The sequence below is a fragment of the Ceratotherium simum genome, chromosome 39 (assembly GCF_057802395.1).
Source record: "Ceratotherium simum simum isolate JZ-2026a chromosome 39, ASM5780239v1, whole genome shotgun sequence".
Lineage (NCBI taxonomy): Eukaryota > Metazoa > Chordata > Mammalia > Perissodactyla > Rhinocerotidae > Ceratotherium > Ceratotherium simum.
The window spans coordinates 11,969,318-11,986,994 of record NC_141938.1 but is presented as its reverse complement, the minus strand read 5'-3'; the positions used below and the strand labels follow the sequence as shown (position 1 = coordinate 11,986,994).

Sequence of the window (17,677 nt, the reverse complement as noted above, 5' to 3'; positions counted from 1 at the left end):
TTTGAGGGTGGGGGTCAGGCCCCTCAGGGATGACCAAGGTCAGGACTGTGTGTATGTGTTGTTGGCGGGGCTGCCCCTCTGCCGGGATGCCGGGCTGGGAGTAGGGGAGGGGGGCTGTGACGGCGCTCAGCAGTTGTAAGGGGCGCCTGGTCCTCGGGGGGCCACGGGAGGGACCGGGGCTGCTACTGACCCGCCTGCCTGGGGGTGGGTTTGCTGCTGTACTCGCTCCCTGGGCCAGGGCGTCTGTCTGTCCACCTGTCCCTGCTCATCTCCGCCTTTCTCCCTCGGCGAGCCCGTGTCTTGCTCACTCCACCCCTCTGCCCCTCTCCTCCCACTCGCCCCCCACTCTCTCCGCCCGCCTCTGCCCCCATCAGAGCCACACCTAGCCCCTGAGCACCCCCATGTCTCTCCCCTCCCCCCCCACGCCCACCCGGGGTCCCGGCCCCCCTGAGCCCCACCTGCCCGCAGGCCACCGCTGCTGGACCACCCGGCGCGACGGCGAGGTGCACCTGCGGCAGGAGAGGGACTCGTTCGCCGGCGACGCGCCCCTCACCGTGCACGACATGGTCATGGGCACGGCCACCAGGCACGCCAACCACATCGCGCTCGGCTCCAAGCACAGGCACGGCGGGCACCTGCTCACCTATATGGAGTACTACGAGGACCGCCTGCGCGCCGCCAAAGCCTTCCTCAAGGTACCGCGCCCTCCTGCGCCTGCGCGCCGCCCCTTCCCCTCCTGCGCCTGCGCGCCGCTCCAACCCGCCCCCTCCTGCGCGTGCGCGCCGCGCCGACCCGCCCCTCCTGCGCCTGCGCACCGCCCCATCCCTCCGCGCCGCTCCCTCTCTGCTGCGCCTGCGCGCTGCTCCTTTCCTCCTGCGCCTGCGCGCCATTCCTTCCCTCCCGCTCCGGCCCACGTCCCTTCTGCGTCCTTGTTTGGCTGGTGTCTCTGAGGCTGCCTGAGTTCTGTGGTTCGAATCCCAGCCCCGCCAATACCCACGTTTTCCGGCTCAAATTACTTAGCCTCCCTCATCAAGATGTATACATTAAATGCGTGCGATTTTTTTGTTTAAAAAAAAAAAAGTTGGGGCCGGCCCCCTGGCTTAGCGGTTAAGTGCGCGTGCTCCGCTACTGGTGGCCTGGGTTCAGATCCCGGGTGCGCACCAACGCACCGCTTCTCCGGCCATGCTGAGGCCGCATCCCACATACACCAACTAGAAGGATGTGCAACTATGACATACAACTGTCTACTGGGGCTTTGGGGAGAAAAAGGGTAAAAAAGAAAAAAAGGAAGAGGATTGGCAATAGATGTTAGCTCAGGGCCGGTCTTCCTCAGCAAAAAGAGGAGGATTGGCATGGATGTTAGCTCAGGGCTGATCTTCCTCACAAAAAAAAAAATTTTTTTTACATAGCCTCACTGTGCCTCAGTTTCCTCATCTGTAAAATAGGGGATTTAATATACAAATATATAGATATTTATATATGTATAAAATTAAAAATGTGAAATTTATATGTGAACGTATCCATTTTATTTTATATTAAATTTAATATAAAATGTATTCTTTTATATTAGCATCTTATATATAAATATATAAAATAAAATATAATAGCAACTAGCACAAAGATTTGCTACAAGGATTCAGTGACTTTACATGTATCAACTAGCTCCTGGCACACATAAAGTATGGCGTCAACATTAACTATTATTCTTATGATTGTTATTATTAATTGTGTCTCTTCTCCAATGTGTCTCATTTCTTTTGCCAGTGGCGCCCCAAACTCCCCCACTCCCCCCCCCCGCGCCCCCGCATTGCAGCCCCTTTTAAAATTTCCTGCCCAGCCCTCATGGCCACCTGGTACCATGGTTGTCTTGTTGATTTCTTGAGTTGGTCAGTTCCATGAGGGCAAGGTGCCGGACTGCCTTGATCAACTGTGGGCCCCTGATATCTAGAACAGCACCAGCCCCTCGAGTACATGTTCAAGGAATGAATGCCCGTTTGTCAGTTTAGAAAAGGGGATGAGAGACCTCAGGGACTTGTCTGGTCAATGCAATAAACAAGTAAATTATGCAGTAAGTAGACGGTGATCTGGAAAAAAACTGAGGCAGGGAAGGGGGTAGAGGAGCCACGGGTGGGGAATGAAATTTTAATATATGGTGGCCAAGGAGAACCTCTCTAATAGAGAGTGATATTTCAACAAAGACTTAAATGAGCGGGGGAAGGAGCTATGTGAGTATCTGGGGGAAGGTGTTCCAGGCAGAGGGCACAGCCTGTGCCAAGGTCCTGTGGCAGGACCATGGCTGGTGTGTTGGAGGAACAGCGAGGAGGCCCGTGTGGTGGGAGCAGAGGGAGCAAGGGGAAGAGAGGGAGAGGAGGAGGGCAGGGTGGGGACAGGGCAGGTCATGCAGGGTCTGGGGGGCCACGGGGAGGACTTGGGTTTTTACCCAGAGGGAGGTGGGAGCCCTGGAGGGCTGTGGGCAGAGGAGGGACAGGACCTGACTCAGGTGCTCACGGGCACCCACTGCAGGGAGAACAGACTGGGTGGGAACAGAGCAGTCGAGGCCGAGATGAAGATGGTTTGGACCTGGATGGTAGGGGAGGGGGATGAGAAGTAGCCAGGTTCCAAAGGCAGAGCCAACAGAATTTCGTGACGCGTTGGGTGTCTGAGAGAATGAAGGGCGCTGAGGATGCGCAAGATCTCTGGCCTGTGCAACTTGACGGACGGAGCTGCTGTGAACTGAGATGGTGGAGGCTGGGGTGGGGTATCCTCAGCGATTCTGCCTGGGCCATGTTGAGTTTGAGGTGCCTGATTCATGAGGACACACGTGGACAATTGTAGCCAAGAGTCTGGAGTGGAGGGGAGAGGCACCACCTGGATCCGATGGAACCAGCTGGTTCTGCCAGGACCGATGAGTGGTGCGCCATCTTGAATTTTCAAGTCAGACATCAGGCACAAATAGTGATGCCCATGAGCAGAACTTGAGCTGCGATGTTCACCCCAACATTTTATCTCATAAAACTGGAGGAAAAAACCCAGAACCCACCTAACTATCAACCAACAAGAAGGAGGATCATTATGACATTTCTATACTACACAATATCAAAGGGGTGTTATATTTGATATCATAGAGAAATATTTAAAGACTGGGGAAAATAGTCAAGATGCGTGGTTTTGTGGACAGTGATGATATATGCATATTACTGCCCTGGTTTTGTCAAATATTGATGCGTAAAAATGCCAGGGGGACATTTTGCTGATATTTTCTCAGGATTTCTCAATCGCAGTACTATTGACATGTGGGGCCGGATCATTCTGTGTGGTGGGGTCTGCCCTGTGCATTGGAGGATGTTTCTCAGAACCCCTGGGGCCCACCCACTCTGTGTCAGCAGCATTCCCTCCCCCCACAATGTCTCCAGATGTTGCCAAATGCCCCCGCAGGGGGGCAGAATCATCCCAATGGAGAACCCCTGCTCTAAATGAATATGTGCTAGCTTATGATGTGGTGAATGGGTTATTTTATCAGAGAACAGAAGCACAAATGGTCGACAGAGAAAAGGGAGTTCAAGCTTCTCAGCCTGAGGCTCCTGGGCAGATGGGGGCGGGTGACGGCTGAGCCTCTGGGAGCCTCACCAGGGCCTCCTCCCCCAGCTGGGCCTGGAATGCTTCCATGGCGTGGGGACCATGGGGGTCAACTCAGAGGAGTGGGTCATCGCCAGCATTGGTGCCATCATGCCTGGGTAAAAGGTGCCTGGTCTCTCCCCAGGGCACATTGAGGCAGGGAGCTGCCAGCCTGGCAGAGGCCCATCCCCGCTTTCGAGACCCTTGGGGTCTCACGGCAGAGTCCTCAGTTCAGGGAGCAGACCACGACTCCCATCTAGTCTGTGCCCACTGTAATTTGTCAAGGGCCCTGCCCTGGGCACTGCCCAGCTCACCCTTCCTGACATCCTCCACCTGGCGAACTCATATACATCCTGTGAAGCCCAGCTCCCATGCCCCCTCCTCCAGGAAGCCTTCCTCACTCCTCAGGGTTCCCTAGCACTGAGCCCTCCCTCCACCCATCCAAACCATTTGAGAACCCCTGGAGGGCAGAGTCTAAGCCTGGGTGCCCCTGAGTCCCCTGTTCAAACAGGACATGTGTGGGTGTCAGAGGATATCTACTATACTCTGTGCCCTGCCTGAGGGACTAGCTGTCTCCCCTTTGGGCAAAACAGGCCTCCTGGGAGCCCTGCAATTCACCAGCAGGCCCTCATCTTTTGGTTTCTGCTTCCAGAGGCTTCTCTGTTGGCATCTTGCCCACCAGCTCCCCAAAAGCCTGCCAGGTCATCGCCGAGAGCACGGAGATGAACGTCTTTGTGGTGGATAGCGACAGGCAGCTGCAGAAAATCATCCAGGTCAGTGATGCTGGGGCCAGCGGGAGCCAGGAGGGCATCTCCACCTGGCAAACTCCTATACATCCTGTGAAGCCCAGCTCCCACGCTGGGGGGCATCGACTTTGCCTAATAAAGAAATGGAGTCCACGAGTGAAGTGCCCACCATCCCACTGTTACTCTCAAGCTGGGAACCGTGGATTCCACGGATGGGCCGCTCCCCGGGCCCCTAAGAGGTGCCCCCCACTAAGGAGTGCACTGTTCCCACCATGTGGCCCTCCCACCGCTGACTGCTTCCCCTTCTCCATCGTGGGGGGGCAGAGCCCACCCACTGTTGGCTGCGAGGCTGACCCTCAACCCACCCCAAGCAGGGACTTAGATCCGCCCACTGCCAGCAGATCCCCCCTCCCATTTTCTTTTAGATCATTGTGGTAAAATGCACGTAATGTACAATTCACCATCGTAATGTTTTTAGTGTACAATTCAGTGGCATTTAGTACATTTACAGTGCTGTGTAACGATGGCCTCTATCTAGTTCCAGAATATTTTCATCACCTAAAAAGGAAACCCTGTGTCCATCAGCCATTGCTCCCCATCTCCCTCTCCCCGCCCCTGGCAACCATGAACCCACTTTCTATCTCTCTGGATTTGCCTGTTCTGGACATTTCTTTTTTTTTCTTTTTTTTTTGTGAAGGAGATCAGCCCTGAGCTAACATCCGTGCTAATCCTCCTCTTTTTGCTAAGGAAGACTGGCTCTGAGCTAACATCTATTGCCAATCCTCCTCCTTTTTTCCCCCAAAGCCCCAGTAGATAGTTGTATGTCATAGCTGCACATCCCTCTAGTTGCTGTATGTGGGACGCGGCCTCAGCATGGCCGGAGAAGCGATGGGTCGGTGCGCGCCCGGGATCCGAACCCCGGGCTGCCAGCAGCGGAGCGCGTGCACTTAACTGCTAAGCCACAGGGCCAGCCCTGGACATTTCTTATAAATGGAATCACATGACAGATCTTATTTTCGGGGGACCCTGAATCTCAGGTCCAGGGCTGATCCAAGTGGGCTCCGTGGCTCAGAAGTCACCTTCACTAACTCTGGGATCTTGGGTGAGCTGCTTGGTGTCCTGCTGCCTCAGTTTCCTCATCTGTAAAATGGGAGTGGTAGTAGGGCCTACCTAATGGGTTTGGTTCCGAGGATGAACTAATTAAAACTGAGACGGGCTAGGAACAGAGCCTGGCACAGTCTGCCTTCAGTGCTAACCGCTATCGTCAATAGGACTGTCGTTCCTATTTGAGCTTTGCCCCTAGCGAGGGAGTGGGGAGAGATCCAGCAGCTTATGGGGCACCCGGAGGAGGTGGACATCCGGGTCACGCCTGCCCATGTCTAGCCACCCCAGGCTCTGGTCTCCTCCTCCGTCCCTCGTACACCTATAACCCTATACTATAAGGAGCCGGTTGGTACAGCCAAAACCTCTGGGCCAGTCCCTGCCTGTCCCACAGCCTCAGCAACTCCCTGTCAAATGGGGACCCTCAGAGGACCCACCACAGGAGGACAGAAGCGTGCAGGCAAAGACAGGGGCGCCACGACACACCCACTAGGGTGACTCAGATTTAAGAACAGACAATACCACGTGGTGACGAGGGTGCTGAGCAACTGGAACGCTCCTTGACTGCTGGTGCGAGTGTGAGATGGTGTGGCTGCTTTGGGAAACAGTTGGGCAGTTTCTTACCAGGTGAAACAAATAGCTGCTAAACAGTCCGGCCATTCCACTCCTGGGGATGTACCCAGGAGAATGACGACATGCGTCCCCACCTGCACGTGGACGTCTATGGCATTTCTATTCACGGTCACCAAGAACCGGAAACAGCCCGAATCCCCATCGACTGGGATACAGTTGCTTCTCTACAATTTGGAGAAATAGTGGTTTATCCATATCACCGAACAACAGAAAGGATTGGACTCCCGATACACAAAACGACGTGGCTGCACCTCAAATGTTGTGCTGAATGAAGGAAGCCAGATGGAAGGCTGCATTCTGTGTGGTGCCGTATATATGCAGCCCCAGGAAGAAAAAACCTACGGAGCAGAAATTAGATCAGTGGTTGCCAGGCTGAGAGGAGGGAATTGACCGCAATGGGGCCTGAGGGAACTTTTGGCGGAGATGTGAATATTCTAGATCCTGATGAAGGTTTGATTTTTACTGCATGCAAATGATTCCTCAGTGAATCCAAGATGTGCTCTGTTGGTGGGGACGGACAATGGTGCAGCCGCGATAGAAAACAGCATGGAGTTTCCCCAGAAAATTAAAAATAGAACTACCATATGATTCTGCAATTCTCCTTCTGCATATACTGTATATCCCAAAGAATTGAAAGTGAGTCTTGAAGAGGTGTTTGTACACCCATGTTCAAAGCAGCGTGATTCTCAATAGCCAAGAGGTGGAAGCAATCCAAGTGTCCATCAACAGATGGGTGGATAAACACAGTGTGGTCCATCCAGACAATGGAATATTACTCAGCCTTGAAAAGGAAGGAAATTCTGATACATGCTCTGACACGGATAAACCCTGAGGGCATTTTCCTCAGTGAAAAAAGCCAGATGCAAAAGACCACGTAGTGTGTGATTATTTTTATGTGAAATGTCCATTATAGGCAAATTCATAGAGACGGAAATCAGATTCGTGATTGCCAGGCGTTTTGGGAGGGGAATGGGGTGTGACTGCTAATGAGCACAGGTTTTCTTTTTGGGGCGATGGAATGTTCTGGAACTAGACAGAGGTGATGGTCACACAACATTGTGAATGTACGAAATGCCACTGAATTGCCCACTCTAAAATGGCTAAAATTGTACGTTCATGAGTATTTTGCCACAATAAAAAGAAAATTGGGGACTCCCCCTCGCCACCTCCGGAGGAAGTGCTGGGGGCTCGGGGCTCGGCTGTGGCTGCTTCCATGCCCTGCGCCTGCTCAGTCCCCGGTGTCTGACAGATCCAGGGCTCCTTGAAGCACCTCCAGGCCATCGTCCAGTACAAGGAGGAGATCCAGACCCGGCTGCAGAAGCTGTATTCCGTTGGACCTCGCCAGGAAGGCAGGGGGGAAAGCCGTGGCCCTCGGAGTTGAGGTCTCGGGCTCAAGGGTGCTACCAGGGGCACCTCTGGGGGCTGCCCCACCGTGTGGGCCCAGGGAGGGCCCACCGCCTCCCTGCAGTGGAGAGGGTTCCTGGACCTGGCGGACAGCGTCTCGGATGACAGGCTGGACCAGGTCATTGACTCCCAAAAGCCCAACCAGTGCTGCACCCTGGTCTACAGCCTGGCGGCCACGGGCCCCCCAAAGGCCATGATGCTCAGCCATGACAACGTGCATGTCCCGCCTGGAGGGGTGGATGGGGCCCCTGGGGAGGTGACTTTGTGGCTCTGGGTCTGCAGGTGATGGCTAAGGTGCCTTCCAGATCACCTGGACCACGGCGGCCAATGCCCGGAGCCTGTCCTATAAGTGGCCCCCGGAGGAGCAGGAGGTCCTAGTCAGCTCCCTTCCTCTCAGCTACATGGGGGCCCAGATCTTCGACATGTGGATCTCCATCTGGGTGGCCGGAGCACGGTACTTTGCCCAGCCCGATGCTCTGAAGGTGAGGGGGGCTCCCTGGCCCCGTGGTGCAGTGGGCACAGGGAGGTTGGGGAGGGTGCCCGATGAGGGGTCTCCCTGAGTTGGGGGCTCAGCCCAGAAATGGAATCCTTGGCCTGCCCCCAGCTGGCTGTATGACCTGTAGTCCTTCCCCTCTATGGGCCTCAGTTTCCCCATCTGTGAAGGCGGTAGAGGAGACGTAAGCTAGGGTTGTGGGGGATAGAAGGCAGACACCCCATTCCTACTAGGGGGCACAAATTGCCAGTGCAGGAAGCTTAACTGAGCCATTAAAACCTCATGAGTGGAAACACCCGAAGTGTCCATCGACAGATGAATGGATAAACACAATGTGGTCCATTCATACAGTGGAATATTAGTCAACCTTGAAAAGGAAGGAAATTCTGACACCTGCTACAATGTAGATGGACCTTGAGGACAAGATGCTCAGTGCCATGAGCCAGACACAGAAGAACAGACACTGTGTGATCCCCTCACAGGAGTCCCCTAGAGGAGCCACATCCACAGAGACAGAAAGTAGATGGTGGGGCCAGGGGCTGGGGGAGGGGATGGGGAGTCAGTGTTTCATGGCGACAGATTCTCAGTGTGGGAAGATGGAAAGTTCTGGAGACGGATGGTGGGGATGGTTGTACAACCACTTGAATGTGCTTCATGCCTCTGAGCTGTGCACTTAAAATGGTGAAGATGGCAAGTGTTATGTGGATTTCACAGCAATAAAAGAGATAGTACACGAGGTCATTGACATACATCGTGAGACATGGGTCAAGGTCATGTTTGCTCTGAATGCAGAAAATTGCCCATTTCCGGTCCAGAGAGGAAGTAGGAAAAGCGATGATCGCTGAAATCGTGGCCCAGACCTTCCCGCCTCCCCAGCCCAGGGGCCCGTAGACTTTTCCCATAAACGGCCAGGCAGGAAGAGGTTTAGGTCCCGACCAGTCATGTACGTGCTTAGGGAAAAAAACAAATTTCTGCAGATTTCTCATTGAAAAAATGGAAGACTTTGTGGACATGAAAATTTGAATTTCATGTCGTTTTCACATGTCACGAAATAGTATCCTTCTTGGAAGTCTTTAAAGCTGTTTAAAAATGTACACACCACTTCCGCTGGGGGCTAGGGTTTGCTGGCCCCCTCCTGGCCTCAGGGGGGCGCCATGGGTTTGCTGTGCTTGGTACAGATCGTATTCTCGGGCATTCGTTATTAATAGTTGGGTTGTGGTCATTAGGGAATCTTTCTTGGTAACCAGGAAGATTTGAAAATAGTGACAAAATCAGAGTTTGTGCCCCCCTCCCCATCCCCACAACGCCCCCGCCCAGCTCTGTCTCTCTCTCCCCTCTTCTTTTTCTCTTTCCTTCTCCCTCTCTTTCTTTTCATCTCTTTCTCTGTCTCTTTTTCTCATCTTATCTCTCTCTCCTCTATCTCTGTTGCTCAAACTTTCTGTGTCTCGCTCTCTGTCTGTCTCTGTGTCTGTGTCTTTGTTTCTCTGTCTCTTTGTCTCTGTGCCTGTCTCTGTCTCTCTGTCTCTCTGTCTCTATGTCTATGTTTCTCTGTCTCTGTGTCTCTGTTTATGTCTATGTTTCTCTGTCTCTGTGTCTCTGTGTCTCTCTGTCTCTGTCTCTGTCTATGTCTATGTTTCTCTGTCTCTGTCTCTGTGTCTCTGTGTCTCTGTGTCTCTGTCTATGTCTATGTTTCTCTGTCTCTGTCTCTGTGTGTCTCTGTGTCTCTCTGTCTCCTCACCTTCCCCCCTCTTCCCCATCCACCCACCGACTCCCCTGTAACAGCCAACAGCATGGCTGAACCTCACATGTGCTGAGCCACGTTGGGGAGGACGGGGATCCCGCGTGTCCTGCTGAGCAGGGCGGCTGGGAGCAGACAGTCCCTTCCGTCCCCTTGGGGGCTCTGGCGGTCGCCACGGCTGTCTCCCGGAGGCACTGACCACGTGGCTCCTGCCAATGGCAACGGTGGGGAAGGATTTCCAACACCCGGCTCTGCGGTGTGTCGGGGCGCCGTGGGCAGCTCTGTGCTGTGGGAGGCTGAGGGTCGTGGCGGGATGGCCCACCGTGCCTTGTGGCGCAGGGCTCGCTGATGGACCTGCTGCAGGAGGTGAAGCCCACCACTTTCTACAGCGTTCCCTGGGTCTGGGACAGATTGCTGGACAACCTGAAGACCAGCTCGCCTCGACCCGGTTCCAGAGGAGGATCGACACGTGGGCCGTGGGGCTGGGGCTCAGGGCCAGCAAGAGGTGGCTGTCGGGGTGAGGCCGGGGCGCAGGGCTGCCCATGGGGGCCCCACTGGGCCGGGCGCAGCGTCCTGAGACCCAGCTCTGCTCCCAGTGTCTGCTCCTCAAGGCAGACCCACCCCCCAGGTGTGCTTCAGCCCAGCCAGGTGCTTCCTGGGCCTGTGTTGCTGCTGGCAGTTCTCCACCAGTGGCCTGGGGCTCCCCGGGGCCACCCTGGATTACTTCCTCAGCCTTGACATGCCCGTCGTCGAGGTGTAGGGCTTGTCTGAGAGCTCGGGCGTCCACACGCTCTCCAGCCAGCGGGACTTCCGGCTGCTGAGGTGGGTCCTGGCGGGGGGACGGACAGACGGGGGGATGCCACGGCCGACCTTGAACCCCTGCTCCTCAACCGGGCATGTGGAGGGCTGGCGCTCTCCCAGAGCACACGCTGTCACCCCGCTCTGTTCTCTGCCGCCTCGGGGCACACATCCAAAGGCACACGAGGGAAAGCAAGTGAGTCCATGTGGGGGATGACCCGAAGCCCTTCTGATTTGATTTTTAATGTGCAAAACATTATTTTTATTATTTTTTTTTTGGTGAGGAAGATTGGCCCTGAGCTAACATCTGTGCCCATCCTTCTCTATTTTGTATATGGGAGGCCCGCCACAGCACGGCTCGATGAGCGGCGTGTAGGTCCATGCCCGGGATCCGAACCCAAGAACCCTGGGCTGCAGAAGCAGAGCACGTGAACTTAACCACTATGCCACCAGGCTGGCCCCGCAAATCATTGTTTTTACTAATGGCAAATTATTTTTGACGCCCCGACATCTGGGAGAGAACTCTTCCGTCCCTGTGTAAATTTTACCCCCTAAATTTAGCAGCGTAGAATGACGGACATTCGCCCTCTCACGGTCTCTGTGGACTGGGAGTTTAGGAGCAGCTTCATAGCCGGGTGGTCCTGGCTCGAGGTCTCTCGGGAGGCCACAGTCAAGCTGTCGGCGGGGGATGCCTCATCTGAAGGCTCGACTGGGGCTGCAGGAGCCGCTTCTGAGGTGACTCCCGCTCGTGGTTGCTGGCAGGAGGCCTGGGTTCCTCGCTGGCTGTCAGCAGGAGGCCCTTTGTGACACGGACCTCTCCGCACGGCTGCTTGAGGGTCCTTCCCACATGGCAGCCAGCTTCCCTCGAATAAGAGACCCAAGAGAGAGCCAGGCAGAGGCCACACTCTCCCTTGGGACTAGGGTTGCCAGATTTAGCGAACAAAAATGCAGGACTCCCAGTGAATTTCAGGTAAACCACAATTTTTTTTTTCCCAGTATATACCTTACAATATTCGGGACATACACTTAAAAAAATTTTTGTTTGTAATTCAAATTTAACTGGGTGTCTTGTTTTTGACGTGGCAATCTTGTTGTGCTCTAACCTCAGAAGTGACCCCTTGTCATTTCTGTCACATCGATGAGTCACGCAGGTGAGCCCTCTTCAGGGTGGGAGGGGGCTAGACAGGGATGTGGTTTCGGGTGGGCAGGGGGATCTTCAGGGACCCTCGTGGAGGCCGGCTACACAACCACTGATCTAAGTCAGGGCCCCCACACTCATTTCCCGCAGGACTTGGCCAGTGTTGGGGGAACGGAACGGGATGGGGAACCTGAGCAAGTTGCATTCCCTTTTGGTGTGCTGGTTTTCTCCCCTGGCCTCGATCCTCCAGTGCGGGGGGCTCACCTCTCAAAGTGTGACCACCATCACAGATGAACAAAGCTGACACCAATTGAGGCAGCGGGGACAGATTTTATCTGTAAAGCTACTGAAGTGGGGAGAAGGATCCAGTGTACTGGACTCCACTCCCATTTGGGCAGAAGTGATGGGCGCCTTAGAGGGAGGAGGAAGGAGTCGGGGGTGGGGGGGCTCGGGCAGTCCAGGAAGTGGAAATTCAGGAAAAGCGGGAAGGGGGTTCAGTAACAGGACCAGGCCACGTGGGCTTGTTACATGGTGCTTACTGGAGGAGAAATGAACCTCTCGTGGGTCTATGGCGGGAGGCGATGGTGCAGGCTGGAGCAGGGTGCCGGCTGTCATGGGACGCTCTCAGGTCCTCCAGGAGACAGTTCTGGTGGTAGGTTTGCATCCCAAAGGGCAGAGAAAGAGTTTCTTATTGCAAGCTTCCTAAAGTGGGTTCAGGGGCCCATCTGCCTATTACCAGGTTTGGGGCTGGAACAGACAGTCAATTCTACCGGCGGCTTTGAGCTTTCTCGGGCAAGAATTTAAAGGGATGATGTCCCGGGGATGCGGCCTTGAGCTGTCAGAAACGATGCTAATGTTTGTTCAGGCCTCTCTTCGTGTGTGCATGTGTGCGTGCGTGCGTGTGTGTGTGTGTGTGTTGGAGGGTGGGGGAGTGGATGAACTCATCGTTTGTGCTCAGAGTCTGCACTTCTTACAGCCTAAGGTGGAGGTCTAGTCGAGAAGGGGGCTCAGAGGAGCCTGACCAGAGTTTGGTCAAGAAGAGTCTGTGTCCCCATCCTTAGAGTGATCTTGGCTTTGGATGCAACTTTCGGTAGGGACAGGACAAAACAAGTTCCCACCCACGGGGTCTCCTTGACCCCAAGTGCAGGGAGCCAGGGCAGAAAGGGAGACAGGCACGGAGGCTGACGGAAGGAGAGGTGACTTGGCCGAAGCTGTCGCCCAGCTGGGAGGTGGCATTCAGAGCTTCCATTCCACGGACCAATGATGGAAGCCCGTTCTCACGTTGGAAATGTGTTGTGTGATCAGGGGCGCTGGGTCACAGCAGGGAACCGAACGTCAAAATCCCTGCTCCACGGGGCATGGGGCCTGCAATCTAAGCGGCCAGAGGCAGCCCCTGATGCTCCTGGAATGTGTCCTTCCACATAAGACATAGCAGACGTGAAGTCAGTCAGCAAACACAGGAGCTCGACGAAGCCTCTCCAAGAGTTCTCCACGCATTTGTTGGGTTCTTTCAGGGAATTTTGAGCATGAGCTTGGAGCTTGCGCTGCGCTAGGGTCTGGGCATCGAGACACCTGTTGGGGTGTGTGACAAAATACCACAGACTGGGGGGCTTAAACCACAGACATTTTTGTCTCACAGTTCTGGAGGCTGGAAGTCAAACAGCAAGGTGCCGCTGATTCAGTTCTGGGTGAGGGCTCTCCTCCTGGCTTGTAGACAGCCGCCTTCTCACTGGCATGGCGGAGAAGTAGAGACAGCGAGCTCGCTCACTCTGGTGTCTCTTTAGAAGGGGCACCAAGCCCATCATGAGGGCCCCACTGTCAGGACTTCATCTAAACTTAATCATCTCCAAATACCATCCCCCTGGGGGTTAGGGCTTCGACCTAGGAATTTTTGGGGGGACACAGTTCAGTCTATGCAGGGTGCATCCTGGGTATTGGCCGGGCCAGCTCTGAGGCCCCGCCCTGAGTGTCCAGACAGCCCAGGGAGAAGGCAGGGCAGGGACTGGTGCCCAGGGGCCCTGGTAGGAACCAGGAGCTTCGAGAGGTGAAGTGCCGGCCCCCCGGTTTCCAAGGAGATAAGCAGGCAGGCGAGATCCCTCATTCTGGCCTGGATTGTATTCACTGTTCTCTCTCCTGCCCTGACACCTTCAACAGCGTCCAGCTCCACCCACAAGGTGTCTTGCGTTTGTCCGTGTCTTGCCTTGTCCCCTCTGCTCGTCTGTGGGCTCCTGGTGGCCAGGGCTGGGTGTGGTGTGCCCATGGGTCCTGCAAGCTTGGCTCCAAGTCGGGGCTCAGCCAGGCCTTCCCTCCCTGGGGTCCATGCCCTGTTTTTCTTCTCCATCTGCCCCTACTTTGGATCCTTGGGACTCTAGGAGCCGAGAGACAGACAGACAAGGCCTAGGATCTGAGTGGTTGTGTGCAAGGGGGAAGAGGGGCGGAGTGCAGGGGTGTCTGTGTCTGGTCGTGTCTAACGCCCCCTCCCTGCCCACTGTCCCCAGCTGTGGGAAGTCTCTCCCTGGCACCCACACCAAGGTGCAGAAAGAAGATGAGGAGAGCAGCGGAAGCATCCATGTTTGGGGCCGGAATATCTTCATGGGGTACCTCAATGACGAGGAGAACACCTGGGGGAAGACGGATCTCCACGGCTGGCTGCACATGGGGGACCTGGGCTTCTTGGACACTGACGAGTTCCTCTACGTCGTCGGCACATCAGGGGTGAGCGAGACAGGGCCACAAGCTGCTCTCTGCCACTGCCAGGCTCCACAGGGCTGCCATGGACAGTGGTGCAGGTTGCACACAGCACAAGGTTGAGGGCGGGCTGAAGTGCAGCTTGGAGGAAGGGGAGCCCTTTGTCTGCCTGGGCTCCATCTCCAGAAGCCCCCTTGCCAGGGGGCTTGCCTTGGGAAGGTATCCCCTGTCCTGCTCCAGGCCTCCATGAGAGCTGATTTGATATAGCTTTTCAGAGACACAACCTTTCTCTTTCCACGAGCAGATATCATCACCCTCAGCTCAGGCGAGAAGATCAACCCGAATCCCATCAAGGAGCGGGTGAAGAGGCACATCCCCCTTGTCCACTACGTCGTGCTGGTGGGCCAGGATGCCCCGTACCTGTGCGCCCTGCTCACACTGAAGGTACCTCGGGGCTGGCTGGGAGCCTCGTGTCAATTTGGGATGTCGGCTGGACAGGGGCTGCCGTCCTGGTTTCAGGATGGGGAAACCGAGGCTGGGAGAGGAGAGGCAACTGGTTGATCACCTGTGCCAGCTCCCGGGGTACCAGGCCCAGGACGGGGGCTGCACCCTGTTGTGGTGGGGGGCTCCTGGCGACCCCGGAGATGCGGCCTGCCGTGCTCACCGAGAACACCATCTCAGATCTCCGTCCGCAAGCACTGTGCTCCCTCAGGGCACGCATCTTGTCCCCCCACACTGTCTCTGAGCAGGGGGCCACACTGCAGCTGGGGACCGTCCCCTCCCTCCTATTTGAGGCAGTGCAGGCCCTGGTCTCGGAACCAGCAGTGCAAAACAGCAGATGAACCTGTCTGGCCCGCCCAGCCCCTGGGAGGCGGGGCGGCGTTGGGCAAGTCCCTCCCAGGCCGAGCCTCTGTTTCCTCATCTGTACAATGGGGATGGGGACCCCGGTGCTCCAGGGTCGAGGTGAGAGGGACGCGTGAGCTACGAGAGCGAGCCCTTGGCATGGGGAGCTGGTGGTGGGTGTAGGGGTGTCCGGGAGCCACCTGACCCCTAGTCCCCGGACGACAGTGCCAGATCAACGCGGACACGGGTGAGCCCCGGAACGCGCTGACCAGCGAGGCCGTCGCTCTCTGCCGGAAGCTCAGGACCCAGTCCACCAGGCTGTCAGACATCGTGTGTGACAGGGACCCTGTGATCATGGAGTTCATTAGTCAGGGCATCGACACTGCGAATGCAGAGGTCACCTCAGATAGTGCCAAGATCGTGAAGTGGACCATCCTCAAGACGGACTTCTCTGTGGCCGGGGGGCAGCTGGGTGAGTGGCGCGGGCCGGGGATGGGTCCTGACGGGTTCGCTCGTGCCTGAGACCCTGGGGTGCTTGTTACAATGCCATTTCCCAGACCCTGGGCCTCCGGGGTCTGAGTTTTTAACCAGCATCTCCTCCAGTGGGTCTCAAGGCAGTGGAGGCTGCCGTCCACTGCGGTGTCCACGGGCAGGATGGACATTCTCAGGGCATCTTGGGACAGGTCTATGGCACCTCCTCTTTGGGCTCCTCAGTCAAAGCCTCCTGCTGTTCGGACTCTGCTTGCCCCTCTGCATCCTCAGAACAAACTCAGCCCACTAACACCTCGTCCCGTGGTGAGGGGGGCTCCTGTTAGGGGTGGACGGAGGACCCACCTCGGACTTGATTCTGTTACAGGGGCCACCACGAAGATGAAGAGGGCTATCGTGGCCAAGACATACCAAGCCGAAATCGAAAGCTTTTATGCAGACAACAAACACTAGCAACCGGGAAGAGCCCTGTGGGCTTCCTTCTCCACGGAAGGAGGCTGCCATCCTCCTCTCTCTGTCTCTCTTATTTGAGGATCGAGGAGCTGCCTTCTAGAGGGAGAGAAGTTGCTCCCACTGAGGGGCCCGGTTTTAACGAGGATGCTCCTCTCTGGGGAAGCATTTTAAAGTTAAATATGAAAGAATAAAATTGGTTTCACTACAGCAGTGGTTCTTCCCCGGGTGAGTCTGCCCCCCCGAGACATGGCGGTGTCTGGGGACATTTGTGGTTGTCACGACTGAGGGTGGGGTGCTACTGGCCTTTGGTGGGGGCAGGCCAGGGATGTTGCTCAGCACCCCACAGTGCTCAGGACGGCCCCGCCATACTGGGAAGAATTGCCCGCCCCCAAGATGTCAATAGGGCCGAGGTGGGTGAGGGGTTTCATATTGAGGGCTCCGGAAGAGTCAAAAACTGACGTGGTAAAGATCATGGGTTTCTTTTACTTTGAAAAATATACATACTCTTTAAGTGAGAAGTCGAGGGCTTGCTGCACAGGCTGTAATCCTCTTGAGAGATGGTCCAGGAACATCTCCTGGCTGTTCACAATAATCCGGGGGTGCATCTGAGGAAGGGAAGGGCTGAGACCACTCCCGTCTATATATGGAGGGGCCCTGGGTTCAGGGGTTCACACACTGGACTCGTCAGAACCAGCTGGGAGGCTTGTGGTTCAAATGGTGCATATTAAACCCCACTCTGCACCCAACCCACAGGAAAGAGAGAAGAATTAACTCATAGACATGAGCACGCTTCAGAGCAGGGCCTCCGGCTCAGACAGGGAGCATGACTGTAAGTGAGGTTCAGAGGGGGGCTGAAGAGGCCGTCACGGCCCAGGACATGCTCAAGGGAACCCTCCTTCAAGAGTCGTGTGCACAAATAAAGAAACACGACATATTGGGGGAGGCCAACATCAGGAGAGAGAGGCTGGACACAGAACTTACACCCACAGAAACAGAGCTATTTCCTTGGAGAAACACCAGGAAATTGCATCCGAGAAATAAACACAGGGAGTTGGATAGAGTGGCTTGCAGCCGGACAGGTAAAAGGTGTGGAAGTCGCCACTTCTGTCCTCACGACAAGAAAGATGCTGAAAAACTGAAAATCGACAACTCTTCTTTGATCCACCAGAGAAGTGAGGTCACAGAGCAACCCACTACCCCCCAAAACAGGAGAGAGGTCGATACAGAGACTAGTAGCTTACCCAGAGCAGAAACCACTGCTGGACCCGCACTGGTGTAAGGGGTAATTGACTAATTGCTGGAGACCCAGTCTTGGGTGGGTGTGAGGGGCACACATTCATGTGTTTTACCTCCAGGAGCCCCACCAGGTTCTCACAGGGAAGATCTGAGACGAACTCTCCGGTGTTTCCCGTAGGACGAAGGGAAAGGAACTGTTGTGAAGTACATCCAGAGCGTTCTGTTCTCCTTAACAAAGGCCTGCCCTCAAGGGAAACTGTTTTACCAGAGCCTGACTAAAGCGGATTTTACGAGAGCTTAAG

At 55.4% G+C, this 17,677-nt stretch overlaps 1 protein-coding gene across 1 annotated transcript; it reads left to right on the top strand.

Annotated features, from left to right (window-relative positions):
- Window positions 1-401: 401 nt before the first annotated feature.
- LOC147912188 (long-chain-fatty-acid--CoA ligase ACSBG2-like) lies at window positions 402-16,139 on the top strand. Its single transcript, XM_087425948.1, is given in 14 exon segments — window positions 402-695; window positions 3,646-3,734; window positions 4,268-4,388; window positions 7,345-7,425; window positions 7,564-7,713; window positions 7,805-7,981; window positions 10,070-10,157; window positions 10,160-10,247; window positions 10,342-10,357; window positions 10,359-10,552; window positions 14,165-14,385; window positions 14,656-14,798; window positions 15,423-15,669; window positions 16,054-16,139. Coding segments are annotated over 14 exon segments (1,995 nt in total).
- Window positions 16,140-17,677: the final 1,538 nt, after the last annotated feature.